The 20,414-nt window shown below is 53.2% G+C and overlaps 1 protein-coding gene, 1 non-coding gene and 1 pseudogene across 2 annotated transcripts in view; all 3 read left to right on the top strand.

Annotated features, from left to right (window-relative positions):
• The first annotated feature begins 12,888 nt into the window (after positions 1–12,888).
• Positions 12,889–20,414, top strand: part of MAPK1 (mitogen-activated protein kinase 1) — a 51,760-nt gene continuing 44,234 nt past the window's right edge. The window contains exon 1 of the mRNA XM_068989510.1: positions 12,889–13,007. Within this exon, the coding sequence (XP_068845611.1) occupies positions 12,889–13,007 (119 nt within the window). The remainder of the gene's footprint in view (positions 13,008–20,414) is intronic.
• Positions 15,278–15,381, top strand: LOC138094209 (U6 spliceosomal RNA). The gene has a single exon (XR_011146238.1). It is a non-coding gene; the product is annotated as a U6 spliceosomal RNA (small nuclear RNA).
• LOC138094132 (large ribosomal subunit protein eL39-like) lies at positions 16,817–16,972 on the top strand (annotated as a pseudogene).

Consider the following 20,414-nt stretch of genomic DNA (forward strand, 5'->3'; position numbering starts at 1 on the left):
GCAGCCAGCAGGAGCGGGCAGGCGGGGCCCCTCGACGCAGCCCACCCTCAGTGTCCAGGCCTGGGAGAGTGGCAGGGGCCAGGCCCCAAGGGAGACGCGCAGATTGTCAGTCTGGGGTCCTGAGTCGACTACCGGTGACCCCTGCCCTCCCCAGGCCAGCTTTCAGGCCCTCCCTCCCCGTCACCCATGCCCCGCAGCTGGAGCTCCACCGTGGACTCGGGTGTCCTGGCCACTTCTGCAGTATTCCCAGGGAGGGTGGACGGCTCTACTGCTCCCGGCCCCAAGCCAAATGGATCAGGCAGGCCTGGGTGGGATGAGCTGTTGGCTTTGCTTTTGGCTGCAGCCTTGGGGGCATCCCCGGAGGCCTGCACTCTTCTCCAAGGCTCCACATGTGCCTGCAGCCTTGCCAGGGGTTTATTTGTGGGCATCTCGGCGGGCTTCCTGGAAGTGGTGTTCCATGTGAAGGGTTCCCAGACGGGGTGGCGGTTTCCCCATCTGAGGGACAAGTCCCAGGGCCCCCATGCTCATGTCAATAAACCACAAGCTCTGAACCCCTCCACCAAGTCCGGAGTCCTGCCTTCTTCAGCTTCCTTACCTCCTTGTCCCCCAGCCATCAGGATGTGGTTTTGGAAGCTGCTGATGGACGCAGGTTCCATCCCTGGGTCGGGAAGATCCCCTGGAGGAGAAAATGGCAACCCACCCCAGTATTCTTGCCTGGAGAATCCCGTGGATGGTGGAGCCTGGCAGACCACACGGGGCCACAAAGAGCACACACTCGAGAGGGGCCATCCAGCAGTCCTGCAGTGAGCGGGCCATTTGGGAGAGCCCTGCCGGCCCACAGCGCCCAAGACACCAGCCAGCCTGCTTCCCGTCCCTCAGCCCACGGGCCGCAGCAGCAGGAGAGCCGTTCACTGGGGGCCTGTTCCCTGGGGAGGCCAAGGCTGGAGACCCTCCGCCCTCGCACTCAGACGGGAGGTCCTCTGTGCTCCGGCTGAGCTCAGCTCTCGAACGTGGGGAGCATGCAAGTCGATCACGTGTGGGGCACTCAGAGCCAGTGCCGCCCAAGTGTCTCAAGATGGAGTGGGAGGTGGTGCTGGTGCTTTGCAGGGAGCCCGGCCGCCCCCATGCCATGCCTTTGCCAGCCGTCACCGTGGGCCTTGCCAGGCACTCCCGGATCAGCCCTGAGCTCCCCGTGCCTGCCCCCGGCTCCATGGCCCGGGGCAGTGGTCTCCCACCTTCTGAACCAACCCTCCCCCCAGCAAGAGAGGCAGCTTGATCTGTCTACCCCCCGCCACCAAGGGAGGCTGGGGCTCCCAAGCAGCCCACCCACTCAGCCATCTGTCTTGCCCTGCCCGCCCCCTCCGCCTCCTGGCTCCCAGCAGAAAGTGCCGGCAGCCTCCTCCTTAAGCATAGGCTGTCTTGACGGTTCCCTCTTGAGCGGCCTCACGTGTCTGAAGCTGGGCTGCGGGCAGATGGGGGACGTGTGCACACGTGCACGCAGAGACACACACACAGAGCTGGGAGCCAGCAGGGACCAGACACTGGGTCTTGTACCCACCAGGTCAGGGTTCCAGCCCGAGAGAGCTGCTGGCAGCCCCCAGAGGCGGGGAGACAGGCAGGGAACCTGTGGGGAGAGCCGGTGAGCGCTGCCCCCCCAAGTCCCTGCAGAGGATGCAGGAGCCCCATGCCCGCCCTGGTTCTGGACCAGTCAGGACAGACCCTCAGCCAGCCCCACCCATAGAGCTGCACTTCATCCCAGCTCTGCTTCTGGGGGACTCGGGCCTGGATACGTGGGTGCCCAGGGCCAAGGGGTGTGTGCAGACTCCTGAGGGCCAACCCAGGCCCGGCGGGGGTCCTGGCCGGTGCCAGGCTGGGGCCCAGGAGGCCGCTCCTGAGACCACTTCCCACCGCTCCTCACAGCTCGTCGGGCACCTGCCTCCTCCCCTCCCCCCTCCCCTCCCCCCCTCCCCTCCCCTCCCCCCCTCCCCTCCCCCCCTCCCCTCCCCTCCCCCCTCCCCTCCCCTCCCCCCTCCCGTCCCCCCTCCCCTCCCCCCTCCCCCCTCCCCCCTCCCCCTCCCCTCCCCTCCCCTCCCCTCCCCCCTCCCCTCCCCCCTCCATTGCTAAATTATGAAAGTGAAATGACAGGACAGAACTTGGAAAGGAGAAGGAAAGCAAGACTTCGGGTGTGCAACAGAACAACCAAGGTAGCTGTTTAGAAATGAAACAAAAAAAAAACAACCCACCTCTGAAAATGAAATTCACCGTTTTGCCCAGAAAGGCAAGCAACAGAAAGTTGCCGAAATAAAACAGATTTCATGTACGAGGTACAGATTTTGGAGTCGGGACCGCGTGGACACACCTAATGGAAACAGGCTGCAGTTTGGTCCTCTTGAGGTCCGTTGTGTAGTTCGGCCTTCTGTGTGACCGGGGCCTCGGGGGGAAGCTGGTTCTAGGCAGCTGCCGCTTGTTTCCAGCCTGCGTGTCCCTGCCAAGGACGGCCGCCTGTCACGGCCCCCTCATCCAGCCTGGGCCGGTTCTTCCATCAAGCGTTTGACACAAACGCATGAGAAGCAAAGTCACAGATGAGACGTAACTGATCGTAACTATGGGCCCATCAGCCAACCTGGGAGCAAACTTGCCCAGCCTCTGCCTCGTGCTGTAAAGGGTTTCTGTGTGGACTTGCACGCCTGTGCGTCTCCTGACACTGCCTGTTCATCCTGCTTATTCTGACCGGGCCCCTGCTGGCTGCGTTCTGCTCCCTGTCCTTGTTATTCATGGTGTCCTTCTGGGATTCATCCGTGTTGGGGGCAGGGGGGGCTCTGGCTTCTTGCAGAAACAGCTGCTGTGAACATCCTCGGTCAGGGTCCGGGTGCCCACGTACCGAGGAGTGGAACCTCCAGCTGGGACTGGCCACAGAATTTGCAGGGCCCGATACAGAGCAAAACATGGGGCCCTGGGATAAATTGTCAGGAGTTTCAACAAGGCAGTTGCTGAGCCCGGTACCGGGGGCGGGCTGGGCGACCACTTGGGTGCAGGACGCATCTTCACCCCCGCCGAGGGCTATGCAAAGGGCCTGTGCCGTGCGGCGGCCCCTGGCACACAGGGCGTGTCCACGCTCCCCATCCTCACCTCCATCGGACTCTAATTCCATCGATGTAAGGGGTATAAACCCCGGGTGTGGGCGATGTCTGCCCACCCCAGCCTCCTTGCCTGGGGAATCCCACGGACAGGGGCCCCTGGCAGGCTACAGTCCATGGGTCAGAGAGTGGGACGCGGCTGAGCGCAGCCAGCATGGCGTGTGCAACAGCACTGCTTGTGGCTTTGCTGCGTTTCCTTGGTTGCGTGCGTGCTAAGGCACTGCAGGCGTGTCCGACTCTTAGCAACCCCCGTGGACTACGTATAGCCCGCCCGGGTCGTCTGTCCGTGGGATCCTCCAGGCAGGAGTGCTGGAGTGGGTTGCCATGCCCTCCTCCCAGCGCAGGGGTTGAACTCGAGTAGTTTTCACCGCATCTCCTTGGTTACCAGAGAGAATGGGCAGATGATTTGTGTATGGACCACTGAGCGACTTTTTCTGAAGAAACAGGGGACGGAGTTGGACTCCTGTTCTTGGCCCTAAATGACCATGTGGGCGGTCACTCCCCTCCTATTTGGAAGTTCTGCCATCTGATCATAACCCCTTCTGCTCAGGGGTCAGGCTACATGGCAAGGCTAAAAAGAATAAAAATTGAAAGAAACTGTTTGGAAGCTTCGGCACCAGTCTCTCCAATGAATATTCAGGACTGATTTCCTTTAGGATGGACTGGTTTGATCTCCTTGCAGTCCGAGGGACCCTCAAGAGTCTTCTCCAGCGCCACAGTCCAAAATTGACCAGTTCAGTTCAGTCACTCAGTCATGTCCCACTCTTTGCGACCCCATGGACTGCAACATGCCAAGCCCCCCTGTCCATCATCAATTCCCAGAGTTTACTCAAACTCATGTTCATTGAGTTGGTGATGCCGTCCAACCATCTCATCCTCTGTCGTCCCCTTCTCCTCCCGCCTTCAATCTTTCCCAGCATTAGGGTCTTTTCCAATGAGTCAGTTGTTTGCATCCGGTGGCCAAAGTATTGGAGTTTCAGCTTCGGCATCAGTCCCTCCACTGAACACCCCGGACTGATCTCCTTTAGGATGGACTGGTTGGATCTCCTTGCAGTCCAAGGGACTCTCAAGAGTCTTCTCCAACACCACAGTTCAAAAGCATCAATTCTTCGGCGCTCAGCTTTCTTTACAGTCCAACTCTCACATCCATACATGACCACTGGGAAAACCATATGGCTTTGGCAAGATGGACCTTTGTTGGCAAATCGATGTCTCTGCTTTTTAATGTGCTGTCTAGGTTGGTCATAGTTCCAGAATCACTGCAGATGGTGACTGCAGCCGTGAAATTAAAAGACCCTTGCTCCTTGGAGGGAAAGCCATGACCGAAATTGATATTGGGAGTCGAAAGAAATATAGTATTTCAAACAGTTTAGAAAAACGTGAATGAAGTTAGAGGACTCCCAGCATCTGACGTTAAGACTTCCTCTACTGCTGCAGTGATTGAGATAGTCCGGGGACTTCCCCAGTGGTCCAGCGGCTGACACTCCGAGCTTCCTGTGCAGGGGGAGCAAGTTCGATCCCCTGATTGGGGAACTACATGCCGCATGGCACAGCCAAAAGACAAATTTTGAATTAATACTCTGATACTGCCACAAGGGTAGACCCACAGTTCGATGGAACTAGAGAGACTCCAGAAATCAGCTATCAGAAATGTAGCCAGTTGATCTTTTGGTGGTGAGATATGCATAGCATAACGTTTTGCCAGTCAGGACTTCCCTCATGGTTGAGACTCCGGGCTTCTGCTGCAGGGCTACCAGTGAGGTCCCTGATCTGGGAACTGAGATCCCACATGCCTCATGGCCAAAGAAGTCAGCAATCGAACAAAAGACCTATTTGTGGCAAGATATCTTCTGCATTATATGTAGGTGTGGGACTCTGTCTGTGCTTTTAAGCCTTATTGTGGTCCTGTTCCCCTTATCTCTATCCTGGCTGTACGTGCCCCCGTCTGGGTCATGGGTTTCACTGTGATAAACTTTACTCTAGCTGGGCTTCTCTATTCGTTGTATTTCCAAAGATTATTCGTCTCCTGTTTTCTGCTGCTGTGTAATATGGTGAAGTTGGTTTCGCAATGACTTTTTATTCTGTGTGTATTTTTTGGCGCGTCTTTTCTTTTTTTATTGGGGGATAAGCACTTTACAATATTGTGTTTCTGCCATAGCTCAGCATGAGTCAGCCACAGGTAGACGTATGTCCCTCCCACGTGAGCCACCCCCCTTCTCCCTCCCCACCCCGCCCATCCAGGGTGTCGCAAGGCAAATGCCCACCTGCTGCCTGGTTTGCACATGGTAATGAACATGTTTCCAGGCTACCGTCTCTGTTCGTCGCCCCCTTCTCCCACCGTGTCCACAGTCTGTCCTGGGTCACCATCGCTGCCCTGCAAGCACGTTTATCAGTCTTTCTAGATTCCAAATGCATGTGTTAATATACAATGTCTGTCTGCTCTTTTGGCACATCTTTGCTAACAACAGTAAATACTCAGAGTTTGTCCTTTGAGCTGAGATTTTCATATTTTTATGCAGGGATTTTAGCTACTTATGTGTTTTTTTTTTTTTTTAACATTTCCCTTATTTGTTAGACCTACTTTAACCTTCCGTCATCTAATTTTCTAGTATTTTGACTTTATTTTTTTTTTAATGATTCCTTGCCATTTCTTTTCTGATTACAATGTGAGGAAAGTGTCTATTACACCTCTGGTTACGGGTCTCGATTTTTGTTGTATGAATTACCTTCTTCCCTTTATCTCTTGTAACTTGACACGAAGAGCTACCTTACTGAAAAAGACCCAGATGCTGGGGAAGATTGAAGGCAAAAGGAGAAGGGGGTGGCAGAAGATGAGATGGTCAGATAGCATCACTGACTCAGTAAGCACGAGCTTGAGCAAACTCCGGGAGATAGTGGAGGACGGAGGAGTCAGGACGCAGCGACTGGACCACAACAAAAACGGCAAATAGTTGGTCAGGCAGACGTAAAACTTTTTACACTGAGAAAAAAAGAAATTACGCGATCTTTTACAAGAACTCTTTTCTCCGTTTTATGCAAAACGAAGGCTTAGTACCTTGCTTTTCCCTCTTTCTTCCTCTCTGGTTTCCATTGCATTAATCTGAGGTTAAAACCCCGGTTTAAAAAAAATCCTCTTTCTCAATTTTTCCCTTTTGCCGTTTGTTTGTTACCATAGCAACAAAAATTACTTCAGCTCATCAGCCTCAGTCTCTACTGAGTGGTGTTTTTATTCAGTTATCTCTCCATCTTTAGCTGGTTTCAAGGCTCACTGCCAGTTCTTTTCTCTCATTTCATCATTCATGAGCTTCTGATTCATGTCCCAGTGATTTATTGTATGATTCTGAGCAATTTTTGCAGAAAAGGGAGTTAGTTGGGTCGTGTATTAGTCACAGACTCTTGTGGTTGCGAGTGACAAAACCCTACCTCAAACTGACTTCAGTTAAAAAGGAGAATATATATTGTCTCACGCACTTGTGAAGTCCAGCCTCGGCTGAATCGTCAGACCGTGTCGTCAGGAAATTGGCTCCGTCCCTGGACCCCGCTTCCCTGTCCCAGCTTTACCCTAGAGGGCGGTTCTCAGGCTGTGGCGTGTTTGGCCCCAGTCCCATACCCCCTGCTCTGGCAACCTTGGTGGAAGGGAAGTGCCCCTTTCTAGTTGCTTCTGCAGAAGGCTGGGCTGAGTGCCATTGGCCTGGATCAGGTCTCACGCTCATCTTTTGAACCAACATCTGTGACTCTGACTGGGGATCCCTGGGTCACAAGCTTATTCCTGACTTGGGGGGTGGGTGGGGCCAAATGCTCTAAGTGTGTAGAAGGGAGAGTTCACCCCCGCAGAAAGAAAACTGGATTGTTGCTACCAGAAGGAGAAGGGGTCAATGTTGGCAGAGAACAACAGATGTCCACGTGTCTTCCAAGACCACGGATCTGCACACTGTCGCCTCTAGAGGGACACTCAGGAAGACATCCAGCAAGCCCTCTAAGCAGGGGCTTAGGTCTTGGGCTTCCCTGCTGGCTCAGCTGGTAAAGAATCCGCCTGCAATGTGGGAGACCTGCGTTTGATCCCTGGGTTGGGAAGATCTCCGGAAGAAGGGAACAGCTATCCACTCAAGTATTCTGGCCTGGAGAAGTCCATGGACTGTATGTATAGTCCATGGGGTTGCAAAGAGTCTGACGTGACTGAGCAACTTTCCCTTAGGCTTGGATAGCGGCTTCCGTGGTCTCCTGGCGCTCCAGAGCCGTGTTCTCAGGTTCTCAGCTCCCTGCTTCTGGAAATTCGTTGCTGTCAGTCTAGCTAGATGGTTCTCCCCGCCGGGCCTGGCTCGCGCCAGCCTGACTCAGCAGAGGCTGATGTGTATCTAAACCCCATCTCGGAGGGAACAGCAATTGCCAAAGGACCTGAGCAGGGCTGGCTCCTGGTCAGTGCACTTTCCCTGTCGAAGACCACAAGGGAAGCCAGACTCTCCTCACAGGGTTGCTTAGCGACCACAGAACCAGGCAAGAGAAGTTCTCCGGAGAAAGTCAGTGACTTTAAAACGCCCACAGATGCTAGAAGAATGAGGAGACGACACGTTACCCGCAGAGAGACAGGTACGTGGCGAGGTTGGAGGGCAGAAAAGAGCTGAGAGCTGTCTGGTCTGTCTGGAGCATGGGGAGCGGGCAAAAGCAGGGCGGAGGGCAGGCGCTGTCATATATCACTTATATCTCAACTAAAAAGAAAATAAAACAGCGCTTTCCCAAAGTGTCAGATGCATATGAAACCACTAGGGATCTTGCTAAAATGCAGGCCCTGAGTCAGTAGGTCTGGGGTGGGGCCCAGGATACCGTGTTCCGAATAGACCCCCACCTGATGCTGGTCTGGAGGCCACACTTTGAGTAGCAGTGATTTCCAAAATACTGAAAAAATAGAATGTGTAGGAGTTTGCAATGGGTCAGATGCAGGGAGGGGTTGGGAGTAAGGTGAAATGCACTGCGAGGATCATCCCCAGACCTCAGCTGGAGGACCTGGGTGGTGATAGGACCCAGAAGCCTGAGAAGAGAGACAGGTCTGGGTGGGGTCGATAGTGATCAGAGATGACATTTACCGAGTAGTCGAGTGGGCCTTGGAAAGCATCACTAGAACAAAGCTAGTGGAGGTGATGGAATTCCAGTGGAGCTGTTTCAGATCCTGAAAGATGATGCTGTGAAAATGCTGCACTCAATATGCCAGCAAATCTGGAAAACTCAGCAGTGGCCACAGGACTGGAAATGGTCAGTTTTCATTCCAATCCCAAAGAAAGGCAATGCCCAAGAATGCTCAAACTATGGCACAATTGCACGCATCTCACATGCTAGTAAAGTAATGCTCAAAATTCTCCTAGCCAGTCTTCAGCAATACGTGAACCATGAACTCACTGATGTTCAAGCTGGTTTTAGAAAAGGCAGAGGAACCAGAGATCAAATTGCCAACATCCGCTGGGTGATCGAAAAAGCAAGAGAGTTCCAGAAAAACATCTATTTCTGCTTTATTGACTATGCCAAAGCCTTTGACTGTGTGGATCACAACAAACTGTGGGAAATTCTGAAAGAGATGGGAATACCAGACCACCTAACCTGCCTCTTGAGAAATCTGTATGCAGGTCAGGAAGCAACAGTTAGAACTGGACATGGAACAACAGACTGGTTCCAAATAGGAAAAGGAGTATGTCAAGGCTGTATATTGTCACCCTGCTTATTGAACTTCTATGCAGAGTACATCATGAGAAATGCTGGACTGGAAGAAGTACAAGCTGGAATCAAGATTGCCGGGAGAAATATCAATAACCTCAGATATGCAGATGACACCACCCTTATGGCAGAAAGTGAAGAGGAACTCAAAAGCCTCTTGATGAAAGTGAAAGAGGAGAGTGGAAAAGTTGGCTTCAAGCTCAACATTCAGAAAACGAAGATCATGGCATCCGGTCCCATCACTTCATGGGAAATAGGTGGGGAAACAGTGGAAACAGTGTCAGACTTTATTTTGGGGGGCTCCAAAATCACTGCCGATGGTGACTGCAGCCATGAAATTAAAAGATGCTTACTCCTTGGAAGAAAAGTTATGACCAACCTAGATAGTATATTCAAAAGCAGAGACATTACTTTGCTGACTAAGGTCCGTCTAGTCAAGGCTATGGTTTTTCCTGTGGTCATGTATGGATGATGTGAGAGCTGGACTGTGAAGAAAGCTGAGCGCCGAAGAATTGATGCTTTTGAACTGTGGTGTTGGAGAAGACTCTTGAGAGTCCCTTGGACTGCAAGGAGATCCAGCCAGTCCATTCTGAAGGAGATCAACCCTGGGATTTCTTTGGAAGGAATGATGCTGAAGCTGAAACTCCAGTACTTTGGCCACCTCATGCGAAGACTTGACTCATTGGAAAAGACTCTGATGCTGGGAGGGATTGGGGGCAGGAGGAGAAGGGGACGACAGAGGATGAGATGGCTGGATGGCATCACGGACTCGATGGACGTGAGTCTGAGTGAGCTCCGGGAGTTGGTGATGAACAGGGAGGCCTGGCGTGCTGCGATTCATGGGGTCGCAGAGTCGGACACGACTGAGCGACTGAACTGAACTGTACTGAACTGATTAGGTGCCAGGAGCTTTGCATCTGTTGTCTTATTCTGTGCAATAGGGAGGTAAGTGCTGTTGTGATCTCTGTTTTAAGAGTGGGGAAACTGAGGCCAAAGTCGTACAGGTAGTAAGCAGGAAAGCCAAGGTTCAAGCTCTACCTTGCGGTCTAAGTGCAGGGCTCCTGCGGGTAACCGTCGGCAGTTTGGAAAACGTGGAGCTGAAGCCCTTGTAGGTTGTCTAATGGATAACCTACCCTCTCAGACTCCTGCCAACTTGTTCCCATTTTTATCTGGCATTTTATTATTACAGAGGAGACATCTGCAGAAAATCAGCTTTCAGCTTTTTAGTTTTTGGCTGTGCTTTGAAACATACAGGATCTTAAGTTTCCCAGCCAGGGATCAAATCTGCGTCCCCTGCATTAGACGGTGGATTCTTAACCACTGGACCACTAGGGAAGGCCCAGCTTTCAGCTTTTCAAATAGTCCTTTTTTTTCTCTCTCTTAAATGATCAAATACTGTGTTTTTCTATCTCTGAAAATTCAGGACTCTTCCAGATTATTATTTTTTTAATTCATTCATTAACTTTCGGTTGTGCTGGGTCTTCCTGCTGTGCGGGTTTTCTCCAGGTGCTGAGAGTGGGGGTTACTCTTCCTTGCCATGTGCAGGCTTCTCATTGCAGCGGCTTCTCTTGTTGCAGAGCAGGCTCTACGGGCTTCAGCAGTTGCTGCATGTAGGCTCAGCTGCTCCACAGCGTGTGGGATCTTCCTGGACCTGGGACAGAGGGAGTGTCTTCTGCATTGGGCATTTTTTGTTTTTTGTTTTTTTTATTACTGAGCCACCAGGGAGGCCCCTCCAGATTATTTCTTGAAGTTGGTTTCTGTTTATTTTTCTGGATTCAGAGAACTCACTCAATTCTCCCCCTCCACCCCAGATCTTTTTAGACCGAAGGCAAAACTTCTTTCGGTATACTTGATCACGTCTAATGGATTTGCTGTCTTCTTCGGGGGTGCCTATAGCTCGACTCCCTGTGGCGTTCTCCTGTGCGTTTTCTTCTCCAGGAGCTTCATCACTTACTTTTCCTCATAGTTGTCTTCTATGTTGCTGATTGGCCCTTCTGCGTCATTCCATATGCTTTTTACTGCTCTGACCACCGCTTTTACTTTGGCTATCGTGGTTTTAATTTCAGGATACGCTCCATTTTCTCAGCCTGTTCTTTAAAACCAATGTCCTCTTTTTAATCGAGAATAAGAATTAGGTGCTTTCTAAACCTGGGTTCTGCTTCACAGGCTAAATGTATTTACCGCAAAGGAGTGCTTTTGGTTCCAGCACTCCCTTTTCTCACGTGCCACACGTTCTTCTCCTAGAGGGCCCATTTATTCTTTTTGCTTGGAGATTGTCTAGCTGATCTTTGATGATGCCTGGAAGTCCCGGCTTTCAGGACCACAGTGCCGGACAATCAGGATGCAGGGTCTCCCACTCCGATTCCCCTCCAAAGAGGGCGTGGGCGGGGGCCCAGAAGCAGCGGGGAGATGGCTTTTCCCTCTTCGTCTCAGCTATTCTCGGCGTTCACTTGCTTCAAGAGTCCAACTCTTATTTTTGAGCTTGTGGTGTCTGTGACTATTTCTGAGCCTCAGTGTGTTTGTCTCCTTCTCTCTAGATCTTGCTGCTCTGGTTTTCAGTGATTCTATCTTTGCGTTTTTATTTCAGCACGTCCTATGTCTGAGGTTCTTTTCATGTCTACCGATCTGGGTCTCAAGTCTGTGAATCTAATGTCTTTATCAGTGTTTCAACGCCCTACTCCCGAACCTCTTTCAGTTCAGTTCAGTTACTCAGTCGTGTCCGACTCTTTGCGACCCCACGGACTGCAGCACACCAGGCCTCCCTGCCCATCACCAACTCCCAGAGTCTACTCAAACTCATGTCCATTGAGTCCGTGAGGCCATCTAACCATCTCATCCTCCGCCATCCCCTTCTCCTCTTGCTCTCAATCCTTCCCACCATCAGGGTCTTTTCAAACGAGTCAGTCCTTCGCATCAGGTGGCCAAAGTACTGGAGTTTCAGCATCAGTCCTTCCAATGAACACCCAGGACTGATCTCCTTTAGGATGGACTGGTTGGATCTCCTTGGAGTCCCAGGGACTCTCAAGAGTCTTCTCCAACACCACAGTTCAAAAGCATCAATTCTTCGGCGCTCAGCTTTCTTTGTAGTCCAACTGTCACACCCATACATGACTACTGGAAAAACTGTAGCTTTGACTAGACGGACCTTTGTTGACAAAGTGATGTCTCTGCTTTTGAATATGCCGCCTAGGTTGCCCGAACCTCCTGCTCTGCTTCATATCTTTTCATAGCACCATCGCGACTGGCGTCTCCCGCCCAGTCTTCCTTGCGACTCATCGCTTCTTCCACGTCTGTCTCCGCTGGAAGGTAACTCCGGGGAGCCTGGACCGGCAGGATCACGGTAAGGAACACCCGCTGAATGAGCCTCTGTCCGAGCAGGGGCCCCGCCCGTCCCGGACTCTCCCCTCGGCCTCCACCCCTGGGTTTTCGCCCTGTCTCAGGATGCAGATATCTTTCTCGGTCTCCGTCCCTCTTCCGGTTTCTATCCGGGCGTCGAGGCCTCCAGTTCGTGTGGACCGCGCACGCGCAAAGGCCAGGTCCGGGCGCACGGCTGGATGCGGCGGGGTCGGCGCGGCCTTCGGGTCTGACGCCCGGGTCCCCAGCGCCCGGCTGTCGGCGAGCGGGGCGGGGGCGGGGTGGGGGGCGCCCCGCCCCCAACTCCTCGAGCGCCTGTGGCCGCGCCCCGCCGCGCCGGCCGCCATGCCCCGCCCCCAGCGCGCCTCGTCCGCCGGCCGCGTGCCCCGCCCCCTGCACGCGGGGAGCCAATCCGCGCGCACGCCGCCCGGGCCCGCCCCGACGCCGTCCTCGGCGCGCGCCCCTCCCTCCGCCCGCCCGCCGGCCCGCCCGTCAGTCAGTCAGTCAGTCAGTTAGGCAGTCGGTCCGAGCGGCGGGTGCCTCCCCGCCTCTCCCGAGCGGCGGCGTCCCCGCTCCTTTCCGGCCAGCGGCGGCAGCTGCGGCGGCCCGGTCCCCCGGGAGGCGCGGCGTGGGCCGAGCGGCGGCCGCGGAGCGTCGAGCGCAGCGCGGCGGCGGCGGCGGCCCGGCAGCCAACATGGCGGCGGCGGCGGCGGCGGGCGCGGGCCCGGAGATGGTCCGCGGGCAGGTGTTCGACGTGGGGCCGCGCTACACCAATCTCTCGTACATCGGCGAGGGCGCCTACGGCATGGTGTGGTGAGTGTGCCCGCGACCCGCAGCCCGCCGCGCCCGCCCGGGCCTGGCGGGGGAGCCGCCGCGGCCTCGCCCGCGCCGCGGCCGGACGCCGGCCCCGGCCCCCCGGGCTGCGCTGCCGTCTGCGCGCCGAGGGGGCCTCGGGCGGGGGGCGGAGGCCTGGGGCCTGGGCGTCGCTGGGCGCGGGCGGGCGGCTGGGGCCAGGCCCCCGAGGCGCCCCCTCCGCCCTGGGGCGCGCAGCGCGGCCGCGAATTCCTTCGGACGCTCGCCGCGGCGGGTGTGCACAGCCCCGACCTTAGCCCGTGGTCTTTTCCTCCCGTCGCCTGCGGCCTCCGTGAGGTGCCCTCCGCGACGCCGGGGGCTCTCCTGCGCAAGCTTGCGAGCGGGCGTTCGTGGTGCATTCTTTTCAGGCTCGAAACGGGTTTTAGTGCCGCGCTGCTAGCGCCTCAGGAGGATGAGCCCGCGTCGCTCTCCTGGTTCATTAGAGTAGTCATCCGGAGCTGGGCCCAATCTGACTTGCTTTTTCTTCGCGCAGCGTGAGCTCTCCTACCAGCGTTAAAGGCTGCAGACGTTTGAACCCCAGTTCCTGGGCATTTTAGTGGTCTTCGTGTGTGTGTGCAGCCCTGCTCTAACGGCGTCCTCCAGAGTCACATGCAGGCTCTCGTCCCCATCCAGTGTGTCCTCAGAAACGTTTCGTGAAATGGGGGTCTGGCTTTTCATTAGAACCAACCAGCTGCCGTGTTTTGTGCTGGTGAAGACTTGTACGAGTGTAGACACCCTCACGCCTAAATCTTCTTGAGAGCGTGTCTTTTCTGTTGAACGAAGGAAGCTAGTATTTGTTGAGCGCTTCGTGGTAGGTACTGTGTCAGGTCCATTACCTCATTTTATTTGAACAGCCATCTGGAGGGAGAGAAAGGTGATGATACCCTTCAAATGAGAAAACATTTCCCGGTGAAGCCAATTCCTGCAGCCGTGCAACCAGAGTCAGACCTGAGACCCTAGACTGAGGCCCTGTTGCAGTTGCTGCAGCGCTTTCCGTTACACTGTGCTTGTGTGTGTGTGTGTGCGCGCGTTGCTCAGTCGTGTCCGACTCTGCGAGTCCATGGGCTCTGCAGCCCGCCAGGCTCCTCTGTCCCTGAGATTCTCCAGGCAAGAACAGTGGAGTGGGTTGCCATTCCGTTTTCCAGGGATCTGCCCGGCCCAGGGATCGAACGTGGGTCTCCTGCATTGCAGGTGGATTCTTGGCCGTCTGAGCCCTTGCTTTCCTTAATGTAATGACTAATTTTAGGATTTTAGCTTGTTCTGCTGTTATAGACATTTCTATTTCAAAAATGTATTCAAATTTGAATGATCATAGTTTTATAAATACCATAGAGGGCAATTTTTGCCAAGTGTTAACATGTTTTCAAAAAAGATTTTCGATTAAAGTCTTCTAATTAATCTTGAGTATGTTCATTCTTTTTGGAAGCAAAATGCTTCACTGTGTCCAACTGAAAATTAACACGAACTCAAAAGGCTTAGGAGTGAAGAGAAAATTTGAATTAGGTCAGGCTTAAAGGAAATAAGATCCGAGATTGTAGCAGAATATACTGCCCGCAGCATTGCTTCTGTGATACATCTCATTGCTGTTTCACTTGTTGGGAAGTATGCTCGTGAACACGTTCTTCTGTGAGAGGTTCAGACATCTTCCAGCCCTTTAATATAACTACTAAAAATAGTTTTATGACATTTCAGTTGAAAGTTTCTTTTTTTAATCTGATAAGAATTCTTACTAATCTGAAGCTGATTTAGGTCTGGTAGCTTTCTGTCACTGCTGTAGACTTATTTGACCTCAGTTTCTTATCAGGTGAAGCATTAAGTCTTCTTACTGTGATGTTCCTTTCTTAAGATCAAAGTACAGATACTACTGGAATTAGAATCCTGGGTCTAGATTATACTTTTTTATTTTGAGGTTAATATTTACTTAATAATTTAAGCTACATTGTACATTATTAGCCTTTAATGTTGGTTAACAATGCTGGGTTTAAGGAGGGTTTCTTGTTTGAAATGTTAGTATTTGAATAGTAATTTTTAAAAAAACCACCCAGCTTCCAGAAAGATTGAAGGATTTTCAGGGAAAAGTTTTTTTCCTTTCATTTCCTGAATCAGTTCCTTTGGAATTTGCCTTTTCTGTGCGTCCTTTTCCTAATCCTCCTGTAGAAGATACAAAGATGAAGAGTGGAGTTTGAATTGGGCCTTTAGGGGAGAGTGTGATTTTGATAGATAATAGCTGAGTGCTCGCCTTGGCAGCACATATGCTAAAACTGGAACGATGCAGAGATTAGCATGGCCCCTGCTCAAGGATGACACGCAGATTCGTGAAGTGCTCCGTATTTAAAAGAAAGAAAGAAAGATAACAGCTGAGACTGACAGTCTGAGCCGTGGAATCAGTCCTGGCGAAGCGTTCAGGCGGCAGACTGTGGAAGAAGCTAGAGGCGGACCTGAGTTGGTTGTATCTGCACATTGAAGATGCATCAGTGTCTTTAAAAAGAGGCAGGCGAGAAAAATGAATAAAAAGAGGCAGGCGCATGGTCAGTTTCGGAGCGTGGAGGGGGATAGGTCAACACTGGCGGAAATTACGGGGGAAAATGGGTGGGGAATCAGCGAGGCTGTTGTGACCTTCTGGAGGTGAAGTGACACAGCAGGCGAGGGCTGTGGCAGATGGCGATGAGGGCCTTTACAGAGACAGTCGGTAATGGGGCTCTCGTCAGAAGAGTGGTGGGCTTCTGCTCATGGCAGGTGTGGGATGAAGCAAAGGATTACGAGGTCTTGAAGGGTGAGAGGCTGAGAGGGGTGGGATTGGAGTTGAGAGTGGTTTCTGAGAGCAGACTTGGTAATACAGCATGGCCATAGTTGCTATTTCAAGTCTTCTGGCGTGGGAGCCCGGGGGGATGGGGATGCCCTTACGAGAGAAGGAGTGCCATCAGCAGAGGAGGCTTCTTAAGGAGAAACAGTGACTCCTGGTTTGGAATTGTTAACGTTTGTGATGCACTGGGCCATATAAGCTGTATCCAGAAGGCGTCTTGAAAATAAGAGGGAAGGAGAATCCGGAGGTGAAGATGTGTGTTAGTGACAGTCCCAAGTGAATGACGGATTCTCATGGGAGGTCACGGTGAGGGGTCAGGGGGCACGCATATGTTCTGCATCTTTATCTTTTTAGTAAACAGCGCAGAACATTGACTAGATTCTCAAAAGCTCCATTGTCCCAGGAAGGTTAAGAAGCAGTGAGATAGAAAGACCGACAAGGGAGCAAGCGAGTCCTTTTAAGAGATGAGCAGAAGAGGAGGCTGAGGAGGTGAGGGGCATAAGGATCGGGAAACAGGAAAAAATGGTATCAAAGAGGAAAATTGAAGCTCTTTGCTTAATCGTCTGAGTAAGATAAGTGTTTCGGGTAAGTTCAATTTGAAACACTTGTTGAATGTGACTGAGAGATCATGGAATCATCTCCATAGAGATACGAATTGAAGCCTCGAGAGTGGACAAGATGAGAAAAAAGTGAGAGCTGAGCCGAAGAAATGCCTGACTTTAGGTGTCTTTAGAGGGCAAGTTTCAGAAAAGGACAGAGGGAGTGTGGTCAGAGACCAGACGACCGTAGTGTGCCCTGTCAGAGGGGACCGCGGAGGTCGGGGTCACTAGGGACTGCTTTGAATACGATAGGGAACGCTGTGCAGCTGGAAGAGAAGCTGTTGGATTTGTTGGCTTTCAGCTGCCCTGACAGATGGGCTCACTCGTCTTCCCCGCCATCCTGTGTGTGGTTGAGTTTGCTCTCCGCTATGTCTTCTCATAAGACTTTCAGAATCAAGTGATTCCAGGCCAAGAAACAAAAGCAGAGTTGTCCCATTCCCCAACGAATTCGAGTGAAAAGTGATGATAAAATCAGGCACAACTCCAAGAGAAGACGCTGGAGAACCGCCGAGCTGGGTCTGTAGGGAGCCTCGCGTGTCAGGTGGCACGCCTGTTTATGCTGTGCCAAGGTCGCTTGCCTCCTAGTATGTCGCTCTGAACATCACTGCTATCTGAACAGCTGGACCTGTTTTATTGGGAAAATGATTTTCTTTGTGTCTTTCTGCGCTAGTCCTTTGGCTTAGTAATATGTGAGACCTTAACAAACAAAAACCCCCAGGCGCTTCCAACCGAAACCCCGTTGTGACCACACTCCTGACTGTGTGGTGCCCTGTCCTGTGGCTTTTGTGATGAAGGCAGACTAGCAGATCTCCCGTTTAGCCAACACTTTGGTGCATTTTGCTTTTTTTTTAGCACACGCTAATAAATCCTCACAACCACAGTGCAGAGGTGGTTACCGTGAATCAGTGGAAATTTGAGGCAGAGGCTAGTGAACAGGACCATGGACACCCAGCTTGCAAGTGACAGGGCCTCCCCATCTGTCTGTTCCTGTGATGCTCAACCAGAGATTCGAGTTGACAGAATCAGACAGCATTCTGACAGTAACAGAATATCTGCTGTCTGCTTTTTGCTTGTGTCATGTTTTAGCCTTTAAAAAACCCTTTCTTGCAAGGTCATTCATTAGAAAACTCCTCCTGAGCACTGTTACGTACCCAGATTAACGTGATCCCAGCCCCGTAGTAGCTCTTCGTTCAGGTAGTGGGTGGAGTTGGGCATGATGCAGAGAACGTGCCGGGGCCGTGCAGGAGTGCGTGCAGCGCTCTGGGGAGGAAGGATGGCCCGAGTGGTGCGGGGCCTGGTGTGGCTTCACAAGCCTGGCTGGGTGTTCATGGCTGGCTGGGAGTCTGCTTTGAGGAGTGCATTCTAAGTCCAGGTAGACGCACACGCCAAAGACAGGGAGGTGTGAGATCAGTGCCTCAGGTCAGGAACGCCTGGAGTTGTCTCGGAAGGCGGCATGTCGGTTGGGCGCCATCGGGAGAAAGCTTGGAGTTGAGACACAGTCTGCAGGATGCTGCTTCCTGAGCTCAGACTTGGTTCTGCAGGTGAAAGTCACTAGAGGATGCCCTTTCCTGCCAGTCCCCGTCACATTTGGGTCCCCTTGTCCCTCATGCTTTCTCTGCCCGCTGTGCTTTCTCCTCGCCTGTCTGCCTGGCCAGGGTATCCGGTGCCTGTGGTTCTCACCCTTTCTCCAACAGCGCTTTAATTGCATGTGGGCTTTGCTTTGGTTCTGGCTGTTGGGTTGGCTGGGGGCGTTGCTGACCTTGGGTGTGTATGTGGTGGAGGCAGGAGTGCTGGACGGCTTGCCCCGGAGGAGCATCCTGGTGAGACTCCGGCCGCGTTTCCCCGAGAAGCCCTGGGCCCTGTTCGAGGCCTCCTTCCTCTCAGGCGCATCTCCTCCACACACCTGCACTGGTTGCCTCTGCCTCCAAGAGCGCTTGGAGGAGCGCTCCCTCCTGCCCTCCCTGGAACTTGCTGGTATCAGTGCCGCCTGCTGGAGAGGCAGGGCCGGCGGGAGTGTGTGTCAGCTGTAGAGAGCAAGACCTGAAGCACATCTGGGTGCAGACTCCTGGCTTTCCTCAGCTGCAGTTTAACTTCTCATGACGGTGTCTCTTTCATGCTTTTTGAAGCTCAAAGGTGTGAGAAGACCAGCTTAGATAAGCAACAGAAAAGCCACAGTTTCTGAACGGTTTTCAGTGCAAAAACAGCAAAGTTTGATATTAAGAATATCCCTGACAATGTGCTGCTGGTGGTTAGCTATAACTGATAAGCCATTCCCGTGAATTTAATTTGTATGCTCTCAATTTTCACGTATTTATAAAAAGATTCTCATGTAGAGCGTCCAGGTCGCATTTTCCAAGGAACCATCTGTAACGTATTCCTCCTCTTATATCGACACTCCTACTGAGTAAGAAGCAACCGACTCCGCAGCAGGCATCTAGAGCTGCCTCCCAGGCACCCAGCCTGCTCCGCCTGCCCGCCTGCCCGACGCTGAGATGCCCTTTCTCCCCTTTGTGTCTCTCTCCTCGTTCATTTCTTGGAGGTCCCATCATCGGAAAGCCAGTAGGATAGACATTGGCTGAGGTGTTTCTCGGATGCGCAGCTGTGGGGCCGGCTGTGGGTCCTTTTTTCTTCTTCCTTAGTGCTTGTGTGTTTGGCTGTGCAGAATCTTCAGTGGTGCGGCCCATGAACTCTTGGCTGTGGCCTGCGGGATCTAGTGACCTGGCCGAGGACTGAACCTGGGCCCCCCGCGCTGGGAGCAGGAGTCTTACCCACTGAGGCACAGGGGCGTTGTCCTGCCGGTTTTCTTAAGGCGGCTGCGCTGTTGCGCCTTCCTCCCAGCAGTGCCCAGGCGGTCCGGTTTCTCCCCGTCCTCTCGGTGCTGACTTTCTGGGTTTTGACAGTTGCCCTTCTAACGTGCGTGAAGTGGGGAGCTTGTATCCGTGAGTTTTGTGCTCTGGTGTCTGGTGTGCTGTCCGTCAGCACTAAATACTCGGGGGCTGAAATGGATGCGACTCAATAAAGAGTGCCTTAAGCAGTTGCTGGGATGGAAATATGAATGAAACAACACCGTTGCCTCAGAGGAACCTGTAATAAACACTGTAGGGAGCTCACAGTTGGAAGTCAGTGTGTATGCACGTATGTGTACTTTCCCTTTGTGCAGAGACAGCAGTAACAGTGCCTCAGTGGTGGTCTGGTGTCGCTGTTGCTGGTTAGTGGCATCGGACACCGACAGTCAGAGAGCGCTTTGCTCACTGTCGCAGCTGAAGTTCAGCTCATCTGCGGCGTTGCGTTAGCGTCACAGGAATGTTCTGTTTTTATTCTGCAGGTTGTCAGTGGGATTCTAGAAGTCTTCGCGATGCATTCCCCAGTCAGTCAGGCTGGGGTCGATACGCTGCCGGGCTGTGGCCCACGTGGGGTGGCACTGGGAGACGTGGTTTGGTGTCTTCCGTATTTCTTTTTGTTTTTAAGGCTCAGTATAGAAGCTGGGCTTCCCTGGTGGGTCAGTGGTAAAGCACCCACTTGCCAGAGCAGGAGATGGGGGTTCCATCCCTGGTTGCAACGATCTCCTGGAGAAGGGAATGGCAGCCCACTCCAGTATTCTTGCCTGGGAAATCCCATGGACAGAGGAGCCTGGTGGGCTACAGTCATGGGGCCACGAAGAGTCGGACACCACTGAGCGGCTAAACCAGCAGCGACAAGCGTGCGTGTGCACTCTGACCCTCGTAACGCAACAGGCAGCTTTGGGAGGCTTTCCACTCCCCTCAACTCCACAACGGGGCCTCCAGCCTCTGTCTCTCAGTTGCACTTCCCTGGGGTGGCCTTGCAGGTGAGGCTCACGGCCTCCTGAAGGGAGGAGGTGGGCACTGCCCTCAGGTCCCACTGCCACTCAGCGGGGCAGAGTGAGTCGCCAGAGGGAGGCGTGTGCCGAGAGGGCGGGAGCGGCCAGCCCTCCTCTGTGAGGGGTGG

This window comes from Capricornis sumatraensis, chromosome 17, assembly GCF_032405125.1.
Source record: "Capricornis sumatraensis isolate serow.1 chromosome 17, serow.2, whole genome shotgun sequence".
NCBI lineage: Eukaryota > Metazoa > Chordata > Mammalia > Artiodactyla > Bovidae > Capricornis > Capricornis sumatraensis.